Raw genomic sequence first — 22,462 nt, forward strand, 5'->3', positions numbered from 1 at the left:
GCGGTAGGAGTATGCTGGGTAGGACTGAAGTGTATTTGGTGTAATGAGGAATCTCACACACCCACTGGGACACTTTGCTGAAAACCACGCAACAAATTCTCTTTTAAGCTGTCTCAAGTATATTTTAATAGTGACATTCTAAGGCTTGCACCATTAGTTATCTTTTTGTACACTGCCTTCTTTCTTTTGTCCTCCTCTGCTTTTGACGCTTCCACAAAAGTAGAAAACCATTGAGGTTACACTATCCAGGCTTGTTCAACAGCTTCAGGATCCAGATGCCAATAAAGCTTGAAATATATTTTTTATCTGGATATTGTAGGATCTAGGTCTGGAGCAATCCGTAGATATTTCAGCTGCTGGCAATGCAGTAGCTGGAAACATATTTGAGGCTTATGCAGGGTCAGATTACTGCAGGACTTGAGCTGCCTGCTTCTCCTGGATGCAGTTTTCCTCTGGCTTTGGTACTGTTCTGAAAAACTCTTGTCTCTCTGACACGCCAGTCACATTATGGGAACCAAACAGAGTAAATTGTATAGAGAGGTGTTACTGTAACATGGCTAATGGATGCATCTGGGAGCCAAGGTATAATAGCTGTCTATTAGAATTACCTCCCATCCTGGGATCCTTATGCAAACTTCCTTTTGTAATGTTTTGCTGTTAAATAGTCTCTTTAAATGTGTGAGCTGAATTTAAGGGCCATCAGTATGTAGCTGAGTTGACTTCCTCTTGAAATGTTGAATCCGAATGAAAATCTGTAGTATCATTCCCTAAAGGCATATAATTTTCATTAGGTGAGGGATGCAAGGAACATTTTTGAGAAAGGGGCCCTTCTGGTAGATGACTAATAAGGATCAAGTTGTTTCTGGAATTGATTAAATAGATATGTTTCTACTATTAGCAGAAAAAACTAATGTTTTTAAGCTGAGGCTCTACATTAAATCACTGAACATCTTAAAGGAATGCAGGGCATGCGCGTCTCAAACTTTTACTCTTAAATGGATGGTGTATGAGAATATATTTGTCTATACCCTGATAATTTCTATAACACTATCAGAATGAAAAGCAATCACAAATCCACTTTATGTAAACCAGCAGCCAAACTAATTTACCCCCTCCCTTGGAAAATGCAAGCAAAATGGAAAGAACTTTTGGCAACAAAATGTCCAGATAAATATGCCAGATTCCTTACAAACAAAATAATTAAAATAGTCACAGTACAGTACTTGGCCTATTAAAATGTGTTATTAAATATAATGGTAACTATAGCACCAGTATATTCATCATATATGATTTGTCTATGTGTATGCAGAAGGAAAGGCTATTTTCATAGAATTTTTGCTATGCTGATATTGTAAACTATATGACAGATGGGTCAAGTCCTGATTGCAGTATTCTAACATTTGGAACAGCAAGTAACATATTTGATAGAGCTGGCAAGTTTTATATATGATTCAACCCAGAATATAAAAGCCACTAGAATTCCAAGTTGAAAATAATTAAATGAGTTGGAAACAATCAGAAACCACACATTTTTTAAAGTGACAGATTTTTTTACATGTTTAAATTGCACGAAGAAGGCAAGAATATTTTATAGCTCCTTTTCACCAGCAATGGTGTTTAAGTCTAAAATCTGGAATTGGTCTTTGCAAAGCAATTAATTCCTATGCTCATTGTTTTGATATTAAACCTCACAGTAGGCATTGGGGCACCTTCAATAGGGAACCTTTCTTACCATTATAGGGTGCAAAAACCAGGCAATATTATTTCAGATTTCTCACACACACCTATACGTTTTAAATTATCATACTAAACTTCTCCTTTTTGCGCTTGGCTACATGAAATACAATTAGCATTCCACTGAATTTTTAAGCATCTTGATTGCAAAGCACTGTCACGTCGTAGAATCTGATGACTTCTAAAATGTTTGTTGTCAAATGGTGTTATAATTGTGTAATACTTCAAGTAACGATAAGGAGCTTATTCCATTTGTGTTTTATCATTTCTGCTTGCTTTTCTTTCAAAGTTTACATCTTTCAGTCACTGTTTATGACGTCATATGTCTCTTTACTTTTGGTGTGTCTCTCTCCATCACTGACAAACAGCTCGTCCAGCTAAACCTAAGCCTAAGCCACCGGCTGGGCCATCACCCTCCACTCAAACTCAGCCTAACATGATAAATCAGATGCTCAAAGGCATACCTAGACAAACACCAAGTACTGTAACCGTTTTTCCTTTCTTTTATTCAACCGTCTTTTAGTTTAGTGTTTTTTCGTTGTTTTAGTTTAGTTTAATATTAGGAAGCTAGTTCTACTGTAAGGATTTTTAAAATTATCTAGCACAACAAAGTAGGCTTTTAGAGACGTAGAAACAGTAGTACTTATTTCAGAATGTCCACATTTTTTGTCTAGCAATGTCTGACATATGCAACATTTTCAAATATCAACGTCAGCACAAAATAACATTGTTGTTGCATAACATTTTGCATGATAACAATGAATATGTATGAGCTTTAAACGATGTTGTATGAAATGTTTGATAAGTATATGGTATACGTTTCATTTAACTGTCAGTGCTCCAGCTATCTCAACAGAATATTCTGATGTATAGTAACTTACCCAGGGAAATATTTAAAATAAGAAAAAAAAAGATTGACATCTGTTGGCTGCCAAAGTTGATAAACCAAAATATTTTCTTTAAAGACAGCATCTCTGAGCAGTTGTTCTTATTAACACTTTTGTCTTTTAGTTGTGTTTGAGAGCAAATCACTGCCACGAATGGAAGAACGAACCATATCAGGATTTATACTTCTCGCGTTGCAGTCAATGTCAAAGCTCCCATTGACTTCAGTGCTGTGGGAAAAGCACCCGTGTATTTTGGAAGGTTTTTGTGACCTGTTATTGCACAAAAGAAAAACGCTGTTTCTGCTGAGGCATTTGCCTGGATAAAAGAAAGAATGACAAGTTAATAATCAGCTCGCCGTTCAGTATTTGCCTTGAGAAAATGTGTGAAGGGAAACATGGGGAACACTTTTCAAACTAGGGCAGGGGATAGGGTGACCAGACAGCAAGTGTGAAAAATTGGGACAGGGTTGTGGGGGTAATAGGTGCCTATATAAGACAAAACCCCAAATATTGGGACTGTCCCTATAAAATCGGGATATCTGATCACCCTAGCCGGGGATGACCCTGAAGTCCATATTTAGTGCCTAACCCATCAGAACATCTGCACAAAAACTACTTCACAGGATTGGGGCCTTTGGTGCCACGTAAATAGAAATGATCTGATTTTTAAAGGAACCAAACATCTATTGCTCCCATTGATTTTAGGTTTAGATGCTCATCACTTCTTTAAGACTTAAGGCACCAACATAGATTCCAGCTGTGGACTTAGGTCCTTAATTTTAGGCTTCTGATATTGAAAATGTTGGCCATTGTTTTTAATGAGAAACCATTTAACTATAGGGATGTGTTCAAAAAAAGTTTCAGGTGAAATCCTGGCCCTGTTACAGTCAACATCAAAACTCCCATAGACTTAAGAGAGGCCAAAACAGCTTCCATAATTCTTGCAGGCCCCGATTCAGCAAAGCACTTACCTCTGTGCTTAATTTTAAGTTTGTGTTTATGTCAATCAGGTATGACTAGAATTTTCAGCGGCATCTTAAGGAGATGGGCACCCAACTCCAGTTGAATTTCAGCTGATTCCCTCTGGCTCCTTTGAAAATCCCAGTCTAGTGCCTTGCTAAATAGGGATGGACCATTAAGTGCTTTGCTGAACTGGGGATTAGTTAAACTGCACTTACACCACTTTAATTCTGTAAGGCCTGGTCTACACCTAAAAGTTAGGTCAACATAACTACAGCTGTGTTTCAGACCCGTGCGCGCACTATAGCTCTACCAGCCTAACCCCCAAAGTAGATACAGCTTGGCTGATGCTTCCATCACCCTGTCTGTTGTTGCTCAGGGAGATGGAGTTCCTACAGCGACGGAAAACCCCTTCTGTCCCTGTTGGAATCATCCACTCAATGGCACTACAGCAGGATAGCTACGGTGCCATTGCTCTGCCCCTGTAGCACCTCTAGTGCTGGCATGGCTTTAGGGAGCTCGCAAAGGGGTTTAATGCAGTTTAACTTATCCACTTTAAATTTACATGTTTAATGAATTCGGGTTAACATTCCTGAGTGTTCCCATGTAGACAAGCCCTAAGTTCTTAGGGACCCAGCTCATGGGCTGTCTACACTACAGGCCTTACAGCGGTACAGCCACTGCAAGCTCTTCCGTGTAACCTTTCTATGCTGATGGGAGAGAGCTCTCGCATTAGCATAATTAATCACAGCGAGCCGCGGTAGCTATGTCATCAGGAGAGCTCTGTCCACACTGGTACTTTTATCAGTGAAACTTATATCAGTCAGAGGGGTGTGTTTTTCACGCCCCTGACTGACAAAAGTTTTACCAACAGAAGTGCTAATGTACACATAGCCACTATTGCATTTGGCCAGCTCCTTGGACTTTTTCATTGATATCTGGATTATTAGTGAGTAGTGGGGTTTATATATTTATTTATTTGGATTTCTAATGAAATATTCCGGAAGGTGTTTGTCTACTGTACATAACATTTAATATATTGATGCATAAGCATTAGTATAAGATGTGCATGAGCATTAGGTTGACTTCATTTTAGAAGATTTGGAGAATACTGCAAGATAGTATGAAATAGCTCTGTGTTTTTCTCCACCTTGCTTCGGTATTTGAACTCGTGTGATTTATTTAAGGGATTTTATGCTTTAAAGTTGAATATGTTTTCCCATAAAACTATACTTATAAACCAATGGTCTGATTTACCACTGGTCCTTCCAACTTTACTCAAGCATAACTCCCTTGTTTTCAGTGTAGTTATATCCAGGAGTAACCAGTGGTGAACTGGACCTTCAATTTTTCTTCTATATAGTTGGGCCCACGTATAAAGTTTCGAAAAGTTTGACATTTCTTTTTATTTTATTCCCCATTTTTATATATATATATATATATATATATAAGGAATATCTCTTAAATTGGTAAAATCTTTCAGAACAGTAGAATCTTTTTAAGCGCACCCAGTGTATATCATTGAAATTAATGTATCACTGTTATATTCAACAACTTACTTTTTTAAAAGCACCATTTAAACAAAACTCTACAAATTATGTGTACGTCAAATATATAATAGCACAGTCTAACCAGAAAGATACATATTGTCATCTGTTAATAGATAGATGCTGTCTCTATGGAATTTGCTATTCTGTTAATTTGAATTAATAAAGTGTCACCAACACAAAATGGAAAGTAAAACAATTCACATAGTATTTTGAAATTCAGAACTGGAGCACTGCGTTTTCACAGTACAAATAACAAATGTGGCTTTACGGTTTGCTCAGTACTAATTATAGAGCATTTAACACTCGCATGAAAAATTTTTTAGAGTTATTAACTATTATGGAACTTTTTCCACTTAAATCTATTGGCCATACATCTAGTCTCTCATGTTTCACTCCATTTTAACTCAAGTTCTTGTGCTACAGAAAATGTAGGCCGGTTAGTCACTCCTGCCAAAAAGCTAGAAGATACAATACGTCTGGCAGAACTGGTCATTGAAGTTCTACAGCAGAATGAAGAACACCATGCAGAGGTGAGTAGCAGTGCTCTAGCATGTCTTTGGACAGGATCTTTTTGGTTTTGGAGAGCTTTGTTCATTTCGCTGTGCTGAATGTTGAACCACACCATGTGGTTTCATATCACTGTTAAAGCCACCTGGTCTTCTTAAATAACTGTCAAAATATAATTGCAGAAAAACTAAACTTGGGGAAGTCAGTTTTTAGAGGAGGGAACGGGTTACACAAAACTGGCCAAATTCTGCTCTCGTCAGTGAGAGCTGAATTTGGCCAACCCACCAGACTAATCACAATATAAAGTCTGTCCACTTTCGAGAGGGGTCATGGGTTTCCAAAAAGTCATGTTTATACTTCCAAGCATAATGAAATGAATCAATTTCAGCCTTATCCAAACAGCATTCCCTTGTCACCATTCAGCATTGTAGCAAAGAAAAAGCACCACAAATGTTCAAGCTATTTTTGGTCTGTTTCTTTCTATATAAAATTCTTTTAACAGTTTTTTTGTTTCTTTTTTACTTGTGTCATTGAATATGATGATCTTCTTTTATTCACTGTGGCTTTTCAGTCAGCTATGCCTTTCTCGGCCTGTTTGGAGTATCCTACTTGTGCTGTGGCTGAAATGAATTGTCCTCTGTTACTGAATATACAGGTTATCCAGTACTTAGCAAAATGAAAAATAGCTTTATTCTTCAAAGCTGTCTAGCAGAAAGATTCTTGTTTTAATAAGATTTTTAAACAGGGAATCCATATCTCACCAAGTCCAAAATATATGAGAACCTCAGTAGCATAGGTTATGATCTTGTGACCACTTAAACACGTGAATAATTGCATTGAGGTGTATAACCTCATTGATGAGATGTCATGAGATTTTCATCTCGGTGGGACTACCCACATGAGTAAATTTCACATGTGTAAGAATATACAGGATCCAGCCCTTCATTCTCTGCAAATCCAGTACTCTATGATAATTGTCATAAAGCTGATCATTTTAAAACTCAGATTTAACAATTATTTGTTTATAACTTTAGTATTGTTACAATCATTCACTATTTTCTCTTCTCCTTCACATTTTTAAATATATATATATATTGCATTAAATAAATTTGATAAATAATGTCACAATCACTGAAAAAAATCATTCTGATGTATATTAAATTTACAGTACAATCTAACTTATTTCTACAACACAACCATCCACAAGTCCCAATTAATGCCTGATTGCATATTTAAATTTCCTCCCTGTTTTTCTACTGTTCATTCAATCTTGGATGATCCTGGCAGGGGAAAGAGGTATGTGACTAAACTGAATGAAATGAGTCACCTCCTGTCATATTTCGTGCATGCCCTCTCGGTGCCATGTTTCCTAATGGGATTTTACCTGGGTTATCCTTGCTTTGTAACTTTGGTCCAAGGAATGTAACAGCAACTTCAGAGTGACTGCTTGTGGAATTGGTAGCCCTCCACAGAAGGGTAAATGTGGGACAGTATCCAGTCCAAGCATGTAACAATGAGTATATTTTACAAGCACTGCAGTTACATCCCAGCACAACCCTTACCTGCCTGGAATCTTTCCTCAGCCTGTTGTTACCTATGTTGTTCTGCATTTACTTGATCTATAGTACACCACTGCAATTATGAAATAAGTGATAAACAGGGTGATAATAGTCTTCCTTTTATTTTGTCTGTGTGTGTACTGTATTAGATATACGGTATTTATAGAGAGAGAGAGAATATACTGTGGTGAAGAGTGAAATAATCTTTATTTTCGTTTATTTGGGACACTCTAAGAGTCGGAAAGAGCAAAATGCCACAGAGCTACATGTGAATTGTGATAGGCTGTCTAAAGAAAATAATACTTTATTCCACTCATCACTGTCATATATTCTATGTACGCACTGTAAGAACTCTCTTCCTTTTTTAATGCTAGTTATTTTTATAATGGCAGCATGTTGTGAGGCAAGTGGCTATGATGCTGGACACGTGTCCGCTACATTGGGAAGATAAAAATATGCATCGTGATGTTTGTGACAATAGGAGGGGAACATGTATACTCTGCTCCTACTTTGGATGATGATCTGAAAGGGTGACATTCATCCCTGTCCAGAGGGCCAACACAGTGTCTTATTTTGGGGGATCTAAGGGTCTGTCTACACTGCAATTAGACACCCGAATCTGGCCTGTGCCAGCTGACTTGGGCTCACACAACCTGGGCTAAGGGGCTGTCTAATTGTAGTTTAAATGGTCAGGCTCAAGCTGCAGCCCAAGCTCTGGGACCCTCCCATCTCTCAGGGTCCTAAATCCTGGGCTCCAGCCTACGTCTACACCACAATTACACCGCCCCTTAGCCCAAACCCAAATCAGCTGGCACGGGCCAGACGTGGGTGTCTAACTGCAGTGTAGACATATCCTAAGTGGGACTTAAGTGGTGCACAGGAATTGTGCTGACCACTGCCCATAGGGTGAATTTCACCCCAATGAGGAAAACAATAGGTTGAATGTGGTTTTATTATGTGGCTTTTATGGTATGTACAACTGTCATGGTATAATTCCCCACTCTGAACCTGAGCGTCCAAAAGACGGGGCACCAGCATGAATTCCTCTAAGCTCAATTACCAGCTTAGTACTTGTAGCGCTGCCACTAACCAGGAATTCCAGTGCCTGGTACACTCTGGTCCCCCCAAAACCTTGCCCAGGGACCCCCAAGACCCAGTCCCTCTGGATCTTAACACAAGGAAAGTAAACCCTTTCCCTCACCATTGCCTCTCCCAGGCTTCCCCTCCCTGGGTTACCCTGGAAGATCACTGTGATTTCAAACTCCTTGAATCTTAAAACAGAGAGGAAAATTCACCTTCCCCCCTCCTTCTCTCTCCCCCTCCCAGACTCTCCCTGAGAGAGACAGTAATCCTAACAAACAGAGAAAATTAACCTCTCTCTTCCCCTTCTCTCCTTTCTCCTTACCAATTCCCTGGTGGATCCAGACCCAGTCCCCTGGGGTCTCACCAGAATAAAAAAACAATCAGATTCTTAAACAAGAAAAGCTTTTAATTAAAGAAAGAAAAAAAACAGTAAAAATTATCTTTGTAAATTTAAGATGGAATATGTTACAGGGTCTTTCAGCTATAGACACTGGGAATACCCTCCCAGCCTAAGTATACAAGTACAAAGTAAAATCCTTCCAGCCAAATTCACATTTGAACTCCTTCCAGCCAAATACACATTTGCAAATAAAGAAAACAAACATAAGCCTAACTCGCCTTATCTACCTAGTACTCACTAGTCTGAACTTATAAGAGCCTGTATCGGAGAGATTGGAAAGAAACCTGGTTGAACGTCTGGTCCCTCTGAGCCCCCAGAGTGAACAACCACCAAACACTAACAGCACACACACAAACTTCCCTCCCTCAAGATTTGAAAGTATCCTGTCCCCTGATTGGTCCTCTGGTCAGGTGACAGCCAGGCTCACTGATCTTGTTAACCCTTTACAGGCAAAAGAGATATGAAGTACTTCTGTTCCATTAACTCTTAACTGTCCATTTATGACAACAACTATATCCACATTATTTCCTTTGTTATTGTGCAGATTTCATGAGATTTTGCCACATAACTGCATTTTACGCAAAGGAGACACCTGCAGGGATATTTATGTGTAAGCTCAATTATCCGGAGTGTTACGCACTGTGACATTTTAGAAATGTCTTCTCAGTATCTTACATATGGTTGAAAAAAGTCTTCACGGTTAAGTTCAAGATTTTCTGTCTAAGTTTTCTGCTTTTATCAATGTAACTAAGTCTACTTTGTGGGCTTAATTACTCCAAATGAGTTTTCACATGCATGGTTTTTTTTCTGTTCACCTGGAGTTAGTAAAGAGCACCCATGAAGCTAGAGATGACTCATATGTCTAGTTGGATATCCCTCAAAAAAACAAAGTTGTCACTTACTGGAGAAATGCCAGGATCAGTAGCATTTGCACATTGAAATTAGCCCGTTTTGTTCTAGCATGTGAATGCATGTGAACATGCCAACAATACACATTACAGACTCATAAAACAAGCTTGAGAGCCCACAAATGGCCAGTACCCTATGGGAAAAATTTGAAAAATATTAACATAGAGAAATTATATTTTATTAAGTTGTTTTTGTTAGTCACAATAAGAAATAAAATTGCCCAGACAAAAGTGCAGATGAAACATCCATTGTACAGTATGTACATGACTATAATACATGAGAGCTTAGACTCATGTCATTTCTCTCATCAGGTGTCTCCAAAGTTGATTCTCCTCCACATGGAAGAATGATTGTAAATGTCATAAGACCTAAGCCTTCATGTATTTTTAATTTTGCCCTCTCTCTCCCTCTCTATGTATATGTATGTATGTATATGTATATATGTATTTTAACTCTTTGAAGATATGCATATATACATGTGTACCTGTGTGTAATATATACAATATTAGGTGTGTTTGTCTAGAAAGCACACTTTTATCCTTAAATCATATTGAAGCAAAGCAGGTAAGTAGATGGTTGATAAAATTGAAAGAGATTTTTGAGTGATGAAATGTTACTTCTCTCATTTCAAGAAATTAGTGCCTAGCTGTGAAGTGGTGGGGGAATCCCAGAGATGAGTTGGATAATTATGAAGGTAGAATTTGATAATTCCAGCAGAAATAGAAATATGACTATGTTTTTCACAAGTGATCACATATTGATTTTCTTGTTAATTTCTTTTTTTTTTTTAATTCTTTCTCATGAAAGCAGGTTTTCTTGCAGGACTCTTAAATATTTTGGGATTTGTTGGAGAAAATATTATTTTTCTTCCCCCAAAACAGTGATTTTGTTCATCTTCATGGACAGAGTTACTAACAGGATTCTTAGCACTCAGATCCATTTGCTAATAACTTGGCAAGGGGACAGGATTTTATATTCTCAAGAAACAAAGGCCTGGCCAGAAAAAAATGTAGCATCGCAAGCATCAGCTCTTTCAAACTAGTTTTAAAAAATTGTTTTAAAGGGACACTGTCAACCATCAAAGCTTTTACCTTTGGAGAAAATTTGAGCAGACATTGAAAGCAGAATTGATTCCTGCCACTTTTGCTTCAGATGATCTTGCTGTTAGAGAACATTGTGTAAAAATATCCAAGCCACCATTACATCAAAGCAGCGTTTTCACAACTCTCTCTCTCTCTCCCTTTTGGACATGAGCTCCAGAGAGAGCCGCTAACAGCACTGGTTCACACTCAGCTGTGCTGAGCGGCCTTGCACTGTTCATGGCAGTCATAGAATTACTTAGCACAGACATTAGCAAAAGTCCAAGACGGTCTTTGCATCTGACCCTGGGCTTACTGAACATCCATGAGGGCAGATTTTTTTTCAGTGATGGCACACGTGATGGATGTCACTTTGCTATCTGCCCAGGCTAAGGGGCTGCGTGTTGCTGAGTTGGAGAATTTCTTCGTGCTCCTCCAGGGAGGAAGTAAAACTGCACCAGGTCTATACCCAGTGCAGCATGTGTTCCCCAGCGTGCCAGCACAGATCTGCTACTGTGCATTAATTTGGGGGGGGCTGGAGCTAAGGTTTCTCCCATTCTCCATCCTCTCTCTCCTCTTCCTGCCCACTGGAGTAAGGGGGTGGAGTGCTCTGCAGAGCCCGCTTCCCTCCAAGTGCAGGAAATGGTGATAAGATGCACCAGTGCAAGGGTTAAGGGCACACCATCCTGCCCCTCATTCCCTGGGGTTGGCACACAAGGCAGGCCGCATTTATACAGTTTACACACCGTGAGCCTGATTCTTTACTTTTTTCCACTGGTTTTATTCTGGTGTGACTCTGTTGAGGTCAGTGGAGGAGAGTGGCATAAAATTGGGATAGTGAAATGGAGACTCAGTCCCATGGCTTTGTAGCTTGTGTAGCTGGAAGCCAAGTACAAGGGAGACCAAATGGGAAACCATTGGCAGGAATGTTGTTATGAGGTACAGGTACCTGTATATGGCAAAACACCCTCCTTAGTCTAACATTCTAAAATAAGCTCAGTAATAAGGATTAATGAACAAATGCTTCTATTATTGATGTCAATGGCAGAACTTCAGTGCATGCAAGATGGAGCCCTAAGAAAGAAAGAAGTCCATTCTGTCCATTCACGTCTGACAGAAACTTACTCCTTCCAAGAGGCAAAAATACATATTCCTGGCTGACAGGTTCTCTTTAAACTGACATGTTTATTCTCAGTCTTTGTTCCATCTTTCTAGTATGGTGCCTATTTATTAGGTGTCCTTGTCTTGGAAAGTCTGGGATGATATTTCTTAGGTAGACACTTTAAATCTTTGAGTAGTTTCCTATCACCTAAAAATTACTGCACACGGTCCTATTGACAGCACCGCTCATACTGCATGTTCCCAGCCAGAGGGGATTACTAAACATGCATGCATGCGTTTGAAACACATTCGCATCTGAGCCATGTATGATGTGAATGTCACTTCAGAGAACCTGTACAGTGAATTGTAAGGACCCATGTGCATGAAAATGAGTTACTTCACTGATATTTTTTGGTTTTCAAATTCATATATGTTTTCCTGCCTCAGTAAAGTCCTGGCTTGATTTTGATGTTTTACGACTGGTATCCTGACATGTCTGTAACATAGTTCTGAAATTGGTTACAAACATTTTCATAATAACGGCATTGTAAACAATGCTAGTAAGTTTAAAGAGCTTTATACCTAACCATGGAAAATGAAAGGTGCTGTAGTAATTTTTACTGGTGATGCTTGAAATATTTCTAGATAAGAGATTTAGGAAAGACTATGAAAGTGCAGGCTTCTAGCATTTCAAGATGAACAGTAATAGTGAATCCAAATACATTTAAAAACTATTGAAAAACGTAGCAGAAAACCCACAAACACAGTGAAGAAACTCCCAGATTTCTATACCTTAGAATAAGAACTAGTTGACTCCTCCAGTAAATAGCATGATTCAAGAAAAATTTTAGTGAGTTATTGTAAATTGAACAGACCTATCTTTTCTGTCATGTTACAACTGACTATTCGTACAGTGAAGTTCTGAATATATGCACTATGAGACATTTCTGTATCAAAATGGTAGGTGCATAATTTATGTGATTTTCACTGTACGTGCTGTGGCTAACATTTCAAAGCACTGTTCTCTTTACAATAAGGCTGGTTTCCCCTGGGATGCACATTTGTTTTTAAGATAAATGGGTCTCATCTCATTGACTGTGCTTTAATGGAACTAATACATTTCTTTATTATTGGTTTTTTTTCTACCAAATTTTAAGGCCTTTGCGTGGTGGTCAGACTTAATGGTTGAACATGCAGAAACCTTCCTGTCATTGTTTGCGGTGGATATGGATGCTGCATTAGAGGTGCAACCCCCAGACACGTGGGACAGCTTTCCACTATTTCAGCTCCTAAATGATTTCCTCCGTGCTGACTGTATGTATTGTATTCTGACCATGTATTTTTGATAGGGCATATCTGCCAGGTTATTGATGCTATTTCTGGCCTTTCCATGCTGTACAGAAAACCAATGTGGGGTGGTACTTTAAAACAAATGTGTCCGTTTAATTTGGTGGTTGCCTTAGGGGAAAATTGCTGCATATATCATTTATTTATTTTACTTTAATATAAAAAAAATCCTCTTTTCCTGCCTTTCATTTGCTCAGGAATTTGTTTTAAGTAAAGATAAATTCCTGTTCAAAGTCAGGGGTTGGAACTTCGTTAATGTCCTATTCACTCAGGTTCCACGGTTGTGAGTGCATTATTGATGGTTAGTAAATTACTGTTATTTTCATTAAGCATTTCTACCTGCACCATATTTTACAAAATATGGAGTCTCCCCACCACCTCCCAAGAGTTCAATAAAAGGAAAGGAAAGACATCTGGGTTATATATTGAGTAAAATAAATGACATAAAGTTACTTTATACACAAGAGAAATGCGAAGAAGCAAGGTTAGCCATGGATTGAACTGTTTTCTCTCCTGTCATGTTACACGCTAGTAGGACAGGTGAGATTTCCAGAAGTGCCCCCTATTGGCCTAACTCTTCTCCCATTGAAGCCAATGCTTTTAATTCCTGATAACAGTAATGGGAGCAGAATTAGGCCAATTCTGAGTGCTCTTGGAAATCCCATGCAGTGCTGTCCAGTCCCATCTGACCCATGTTAGTAAATTAGATCCCAATCTTGCAAAAAGAGCCTATTGCAGGATCAGGGCCTTAATTAGCTTCTTAAGACATGTCTAATGAGTGTTGAGGTTCCTCTTAGGAGAAAAACTCTGAATAAGAGTAGTGATTCTCTAATGAAGCACTTATTTCCCAGCCTGCACAGGCAGTGATGTTTACCACACTCTGTTTCATTTGTACTCTTTTTATAATAGCAAATAGTACATAATTGTTTTGTTATCTCTAAATTTGATACTAATGGAGAAGATCTACTGTTTGATTGTTCCAGTTAAGAGCTCAGTCCTGCTATGTTTATCACTGATCTTGATGGTTCAGGACTCCCAGTGCAAACTCCAGTTATGGAATTTCTTCATATTAGCCAGCATATTCATTGTGTAATAAAATGCCACTACTTGTGGGTTGTTACAGAGGATTCAGTGACAATAGTTTCTTACTATACTTTTATTTATCTATTCTAGATAATTTGTGCAATGGAAAATTCCACAAACACCTTCAAGACCTGTTTGCTCCACTTGTTGTTAGATATGTCGATCTGATGGAGTCCTCAATTGCACAATCAATTCACAGGGGCTTTGAGCGGGAATCATGGGAGCCAGTAAAGTAAGGAAATCTCCTTTGATACAATCGAAGTTTGGGTGCAAATGGATGGAGATTCGTACAGAGATGAAGTAGTAAACACTAGATTGGACATCCAGCAAATGCCTTATATTTTCTAGTACAATCCTAAAAATATAAGGCCTAATTTGTTAAGGGTTTTAAAGGTTTATGAGAAAAACAATATGTGATTTTTTTTAGTGCAATGCTGACTTAAGTTGAACACTTTAGCTGTGCAAATGGAAATATGAGAAACACGAAATCCTCTCATTTTGCTTGGCTTTTTAGATCTGACTAGCCAATCTAAAAAGCCTTTTCCAATGCTGCTCTTAAATGCAAATAGCTTCTTTTCAGAACAAAAACCTTGCTTTACTGTGTTCGGTCCAGCACTATACATTGGGTGGGTCACTACTGCAATTTTTATTCCAAAAACTCATTTTTTCCACCCACCCTGTGAAGGGATAATGCAGAGATGTGCTTCGTCAGTTCAGCACCACTGCTGCTCGCTGGATTGATTTTTTTTAAATGCAATCTGTGAAGGACACCAGCGCAAGATGCTGCTTTAAAGCTATGCACTTTCAGAAATAAACCTCTTTAAACCAGGTTCGGGAGAGATCCTGGAGGTACTTGCCCTAAAGGGAAACTTGGTGTGCTAACTACTGGGGAGCAGAAATTAGAGGGAAGATTTGAGCAACACTATTTACTGATCTCATAGACATGATAGCTTAAAACTAAAAAATAAATGTAGTGAGAAGCCAAACTCTTAGCCTAAGATCTGTGCAATTTTGAAAACATAAAGTCCTTTAAAACAATGGCAATTTTACAGTATAATTATTACTTCTTAAGTTTCTAAGCATTGCAGAATACTGTCATGCTTGTTCCAAGAAGGCACGGTTAGATACTATGAAGGACGTGTATCCTTTAAAAAAAATTTAAAGAGTAAGCTGAAAGATACCCAGTACGGGATATTGTTCTTTTCTGAAAAGTTACTATGTAAAAGGCGAGGTGTCTTTCAGTGTTTTCCATACCAAAAAAAGATTCCATACCAGTTAAGAGATTTTGTGCTGACAGCCAGCCCTCCAAATTCAACCTGGAATATGATTATCCAGGATGGTTCTTGCATTCTAGTACATCACCACCAGCAGTAAAGGTTTTGTGTGCCAAATTAGGCCCTCATTTACACCCGCATAATCCCTCTTTTCGGTCATTTATCCCTTTTACAGAGGGACAAATGACTGCAACTCAGTATTCCATTATGTTGATACATGAGAAGGAATAGAAGAATCCAGCTCACTTTCCCTTTGCTGTCTTTGCTTTGCAATGTTAACAGGATTAAAAACACTAAAACTTCATTTTTGACTCTAAAATAAGCAGATATAACTCTGAAAATTCACAGGAAATTGATCTTTGAGTGGCAAAATGCCATTTTTACATAATGTTTTCTTCAGATAGAACTGCATTTTAAAGTTAGCATTAGCTTTAATTTTACAGCATGGCTTTAGTAACATGTGTTATAAAATTGGTGCAATCACTTCATGTAACCATGCTACTTAACAATGCATTTGACAAATAATTAGCTCCTTTTATTGTATTCGTTTTAAATCAGAAATTTGAATATGTTTAAAAATAATGAATATTCTTGGTTTTAACTCACCTGAGACTCAAATATAGATTTATATAAATGTATGTTTTTGTCACAGCGTTTGGGTTTTGAAATGTTTTCTCGATGTTCGAGATATGTGGAACATATTCACTTTCAAAATTAAAGTAGGGAGTTTCTGATATGTTAATGCTATAATTTTAATGTATCCTTCAAGTTATGAAAACTTCTTTTCTTAGTCTGATGTTTCACTTTGAGACGAATCTGTCTCATAGAGTGGACTGGGATGCTTAAAAGTGCTTTGACATGGAGTACATGTTCTGTTCATGGAAAGCTTATGTTCCTTTAGTGAAAACACGCATTTTAATAATTTCTGTCACTAGCAGATACTTCATTCTTAATTTACCAGAGAGAGAGAGTTGTTAAAGATAACTCACTGGGATTTGCCATAAGGCCAGTGAACATATCTGTGCAAAACATAAGAGTACAATATGCACTGCGTGAAAGAAAATAGGGAATCTTATTCCAATCTTACTGATGATCATTTGGGGCATTGTTCAGAACTAGATGTTAAGGAATCTTCTTTCGGTGTCTCATGGGCAGGCAGTGTGCTATTCCTTACCAGACTGGATGTTTTCCTAGAAGATCTGCTCTAGGAATTATTTTGGGGGAGTTCTCTGGCCTGTGTTGTACAGGAGGTCAGACTAGATAATCACAATGGTTCCTTCTGGCCTTGGACTCTATGAATCCACAATAAACCTGTGAGCAGACTCAACATAACAGATGTATTTTACTTACTCTCCCCAACTCCACCACATACCTCCTCTTTCAGCTACCCATTCACGCTATCAGACAGTTGATTTCTTTGGGCCATTTGTCCTATTTTGCAGCTCTACAGAGCTGACAGTTGGTAACCACCACTTCACATTTCCCAGATAAGTGCACGAGATTTTTGCACACTATTTGCCTGTTTTTACATTCACAAGAAAGACTGAAAGAAATAGCATTCTAATACTGCAACAGTGCAAAAGACACTAACTTGTCCTTCTCCTGTTACACTATTGCATAGTAATATAGCAGCAACAGTGGAAATGATACTGCTAAAAACATAAAACATCTTTGCCCTTGGAAAATTCTGCAAAGCTTTACTCAGCTTTGAAGAAAGGCTTTCAACTTGGCCTGAAGAGGTGAAGCAGAATACATGTCTACTGCTATCCTGCTTTAGATCTTTACATCAAATTGTGAGAGTGAAATCCCATTACCTTGTGACAGCCAGGAAATTATTCCACAGCATAGCCTTTTTAAAAGGCTTTTCTGCGCTCATGCTTGCAATCAAGGCTGAAGTATATGTTCCTATATAACCTGACCAGATGCCAGTAGGCAAGCATGTCATCTTTATATTTTCTTTGCTGGATACTGTTCACCTTATGCTACGACTAGCTGGGTATAGAATCATATAAACAATAAGATAGATGCCAATAAATATTGAAAACACTGAAGAAAAAATGTCCACATAATTTTCTCATGAGGGCTGTGTAATCTGACTCTTTTGCACAAGCTCTGAGTAGCTATAGAATTTATGAGCATGGGTTACCTGCCCTGTAACAGTTTGCACAGCTGGTATGTCTGTGCAAAACTATGCAGAGAAAATGAAACAAAGTGAAACAGCAAACCCTATCACAGAGTGTCAGTTAGATCTGTTTCCAGATTGGTTTAATATGTAAAGTCAGGTAAGAGGCAGCTTCATGCCCTTAGCTTTTTTCCCACTAGCTTCTCAGTGAGCTCTGAAATACATAGCAACCACCAGACACCTAAATGTATACTGTATGCAGAGCACTTAGCAGCAGAGGTCCTCTTGAGCAGACGGTCAGGTAATGACCACTGCTGGCCTTTTGAGTTGGTTTGGTAGAAAATTGTACAAATCTCCTCTGGGACACCTGAACGACCAGAAAAGTATCTTCTGTAACATTGTAGAAGTCACTGGATTTTAGTACAAGACGGTCGGTCTCAGCACTTCTTTTCAATTTGCAAGTTGAATTTGCAAACTGAAAACCCAACCAAATGGCCACACTTTATTAAGGATTCATTGGTAAGCAGGTTATAAAAGGAAAATAAGATGTTGTAATAAATGATCCATCAATTATTATAGATTGTTATAGAGTTCAACAGGTTGCTTACAACTTAATCTCTTTGTGCTTCTGTTCCCCATCTGTAAAAGGGGGATAATAAGCTTAAAGGGTGGGCTAGTGGATGGAGCACTGGACTGTGACTCAGGAAATACAGTTTCTGTTCCTAGCTCTGCCACTAGCCCAGTGGGTGAACTTGGACAAGCACTTCCCTGCTTTGTGCCTCAGTTTCCCTATCTGTAAATTGGAGATAATGATACTGACCCACTTTGTTAATGCTCTCTGATCTACTGAGGGAAGATGCACTATACAAGAGATAGAAGTCATGGGTATCATAACAACACCTAACTATCTACCATGCTTTATACTCCTGTACCTATAACCATCCAAAACACATACTGCTAATGATGTTATCATTTGTTAACCCTTTATAAATGTATCCTTAATATATTAATATAACATGTGACCAATTAAACCACGTGAGTATATCAGCAAGTCAGACAGAACAGGTGAGGTTGTCCTGCTAGAGAGACGTCCTGGGGAAAAGTGGCCTGTCAAGAAAAAGTTCTTGTAGGTGTATATTATTTACGGTTACCACACCAGACATCAAGCCAGAGACAGAGCACAGATTTTGCTGCTAACTTCACTGATATGCCCCTAGTACCGAAGCCTTTGTAGAAAGACTACCACTTGGATTGGTTCGGCATTTATAGTAACCAAATAGGATTTCTAGAGGAATCGGAGGAACAGCTGATCTAGCGGATCAGTAAGTGATTTCAGGGTACCTGTGGGAACTGAACATTTAAGCACCAACAAGTCTCTCATTTATTTACATGTTCTGTACCTGGGTGGGCTAACTCAATAAAAACTCCATGGTTTTCTGGCCACTCTGTTATATCAATTGCATAGTATGGCATTTATTATGTAGTTTCTTATGCATTTGTACTGGTTTTCTTTGGTCAATACTACAACGGGGAAAGTGAACTTTTTAATTTATTTTCATAGGGTACAATACAATGAGGCCATTAGTCACTGATAGTGTGGCTGTGATGAAGTTTTTATAGCTAGACGATGGAGGTATGAATTGTAGAAATGTAGAAAATAGAAAAAATTGGGAGGAAATAGAACAATGCAAAATGAGCTGTAATATATGGAGATGTACCTATCTCATGGAACTGGAAGGGATCCTGACAGGTGATTGAGTCCAGCCCCCTGCCTTCACTAGCAGGACCAAGTACTGATTTTGCCCCAGATCCCTAAGTGGCCCCCTCAAGGATTGAACTCACAACCCTGGGTTTAGCAGGCCAATGCTCAAACCACTGAGCAATCCCTGTACAATCTGACAGAACTTCCCTTTTCACATACATTAGGCCCCAGTTCTGAAACTGAATTCTCGTAGACCAACCAACCCTCTGCCACTAATGAGCTGAGTGTCACCTCCATCAGACTGCTGGACTGGGGCCAAATTTAGCATCTTGTATTAAAATAAATATGGGCTGATTTTTAGAAGCAGCTTCCCATTTTGTACCTGTAATTTTATGGCCTGAGTAAATGCAGACACAAATATTTATAGATGATATTGATGTCATCTACAGATCTAGCTACCTGATTGCAGGGGCAAATCAGATCATTAGATGTGTAAATGAGATCAGTTGCACCTGCAAAATTGTGAATGCAAAGGAGAAGGCTTTTTTCAAAATCAGGCCCCATGTGTTGACATTACACTACGTACACTACAGTATTTTGCTGTTAAAAATTGTAACTTATCCTTGCAAGGGCCACAAAGCATCAGCAAAATAATGTGTTGTGTAAAAAAAAAACATTTAAATGTGAATACAGTATAGTATTTTCTGTGGAAAATCATTTTAATAATACAGTGTTTTAAATGCATATGACACTAAGTCTCTTCTTGAATTTTTAGTATTAAAAACAAAGGGGTTTTTTTTTATGTATGTGTTCACCATTTGGCTATTCTTTCAGTTGCTCTTACTTACACATTTATATGTTATCCATCCCATGCTATTTTTTATTTATTCAATATGAATATTAACTACACAGACATAGTATTCCTAAAGCTCTAACAATTTCTCAGTCCTTATGAAATAGGTTTATCATTTGAAAATCATAGTCACTTTAAGAGGCATATACGCATCTGAATGGAAACTGGATGGTTTTGTTGCATGAGAAGACTCCTATATATGTTTCTTCATTCACAAGGAGGACAAGCAGATAGTGTGAAATCAAATTTACCAGAAACATAAATAAACCAGAAAGCGTCTTTTCACCCCAAAATGACATTACACTGTGTTTTTCCCTGAAGGTGGAACTTTGTTCAAAAGTTAAGACTGGAAATCCAAGTCATTCTGCCTCTTGGCTGTGTAACTAATGCAGGGGTTGGCAACCTTTCAGAAGTGGTGTGCCGAATCTTCATTTATTCACTCTAATTGAAGGTTTCGCGTGCCGGTAATACATGTTAACGTTTTTAGAAGGTCTCTTTCTATAAGTCTATAATATATAACTAAACTATTGTTGTATGTAAAGTAAATAAGGTTTTTTTAATGTTTAAGAAGCTTCATTTAAAATTAAATTAAAATGTAGAGCCCCTCCAGACCGGTGGCCAGGACCCAGGCAGTCTGAGTGCCACTGAAAATCAGCTCATATGCCGCCTTTGGCATCCGTGCCATAGGTTGCCTACCCCTGAACTAATGCCTTGAAATGCAGTTACTGGCTGATTCTTGTAACGATACAGTTTAAACGTATTATTGCATTAGCAATTTTATATCCAGTATTGTTGATGCGATTATGTGTATCTTTGTGTTCTGATATAATAAGATTGACCATAAGAAATGCAGCTCAAAAATGTATTTACACCTATAGAAAATTGCTAATATAATTTAATTGCTCCATTGGAAGAGGAGAACATGAAATTATACAGTTCTGCAGTATGGCCGTTAAGCTGCCTAGAAGACAATAGCTGTATAGGGAGTGGAAGAGACCTTCCAAAACAGAGTTCCGGAATGACCACCCTCTGTGTTCATATTGCTGAGCCAGACAATTAAGGCTGGATTAATTTTTAAAACATCTCATAAACTTTACAGGCTGAGTGCCTGAAACTGCATGAATTCCAGTCACTGGCAAAGCTTCCTCTGACTGCATTGCTACAGAATTAAGCATTAAATCTGGTGTCCTGACTCAGGTTTTACTGTCTCCTTCCTCAAACTCCCAGTGGGAATAAAGACACAATAAAAATTGAGTCGAGACTTCTGGATTTGCCTTTGAAATGAGGCTGGAAAGAATTTTCTTGGTTTATGCCATAATATGCTATGTAAAGGCAGAAAGAGAGTTTTCTGAAAATGACTTATGTCTTGTTGATCATATAGCGCAAGGAATAAACTTCCCAAATTCTACATCTTCCAGATACCAAAACCCCATGTTCATGTAAAATATTGTTATGATGAGATGCTTTTAAAATACGGTTATAACTATTTTGCCAATGTGGGGACATTAAAATGTTTCTGGATGTTTTGGAAATCCTGGGCATGCAGTGTCATTGTACTGTACGTTGTTTCTGGGAAGCATATTACATTAAACCACCTTGTATTTGATGGACAAAATCATTTTTTAAAAGTTCTCTTTCATATAATAATTGTGTGTCTTGATAATGCTATTAAATTTATAATGCCCAGCTATACGTCCTTCAGAAATTAACCATTGAGTACATCCCATGGCCCTATTTCCAAGTGGGAAACATTCGCACACAAATCTCATGCTGAGTAATCAGGATCTCTTCATAATTATCTGCATACCACGCTGAAAACATACACCTAGATGTCAGTGCACATTATAAAGTGTTCCTCCTCCCTGATCATTAGGCCATGATCTAGCAAACGGAGACACACAGGGAGACTCTTGCACCTACGAAGCCCCACAAGGGTCTGCATGCATGGATACAGTTGCAAGATTGGAATCTTTCTCTTCTGGTTGACGGAGCAGCGTTCATGTGCGCCAAACGAAAACAGATCTATAACATTTGGAGAGAGCAGGGTAAATGGGGAGTTTTCATTAAGGATAAAAGCCTGGCTCCATTGAGTTCAATGGCAAAGCTTCCACTGATTTCAGTGGAGCCAGGATTTCAGCCTCAGTGTTTACTACTTTGAACCCTGATTCCAACACAAAACCTTTAAAATTCCTGATAGGTCTTTTAGTGTAGCTGTTTCATATATCCATCCAATCTAAATGTTGATATAAGAATTCAGATCTGCTTGCTCGTGGTGTATTTTTAAATTAAAAGCTACTTTTCTGTGCTCTGAA

General features: G+C 38.3%; 1 protein-coding gene across 17 annotated transcripts in view; it reads left to right on the forward strand.

The window, feature by feature from the left end:
• CADPS (calcium dependent secretion activator) overlaps positions 1–22,462 on the forward strand; it is a 372,967-nt gene that overhangs the window by 283,805 nt on the left and 66,700 nt on the right. For 9 of the 17 annotated variants that reach the window (XM_030571245.1, XM_030571256.1, XM_030571248.1 and 6 more), the window contains 4 exons: positions 5,555–5,661; positions 6,926–6,934; positions 12,927–13,083; positions 14,290–14,431. In XM_030571245.1, coding sequence (XP_030427105.1) covers positions 5,555–5,661; positions 6,926–6,934; positions 12,927–13,083; positions 14,290–14,431 — 415 coding nt within the window. The remainder of the gene's footprint in view (positions 1–5,554; positions 5,662–6,925; positions 6,935–12,926; positions 13,084–14,289; positions 14,432–22,462) is intronic. The other 8 variants (XM_030571246.1, XM_030571257.1, XM_030571260.1 and 5 more) reach the window with 1 other exon arrangement.

The sequence above is a fragment of the Gopherus evgoodei genome, chromosome 7, assembly GCF_007399415.2.
Source record: "Gopherus evgoodei ecotype Sinaloan lineage chromosome 7, rGopEvg1_v1.p, whole genome shotgun sequence".
NCBI classification, from domain to species: Eukaryota; Metazoa; Chordata; order Testudines; family Testudinidae; genus Gopherus; species Gopherus evgoodei.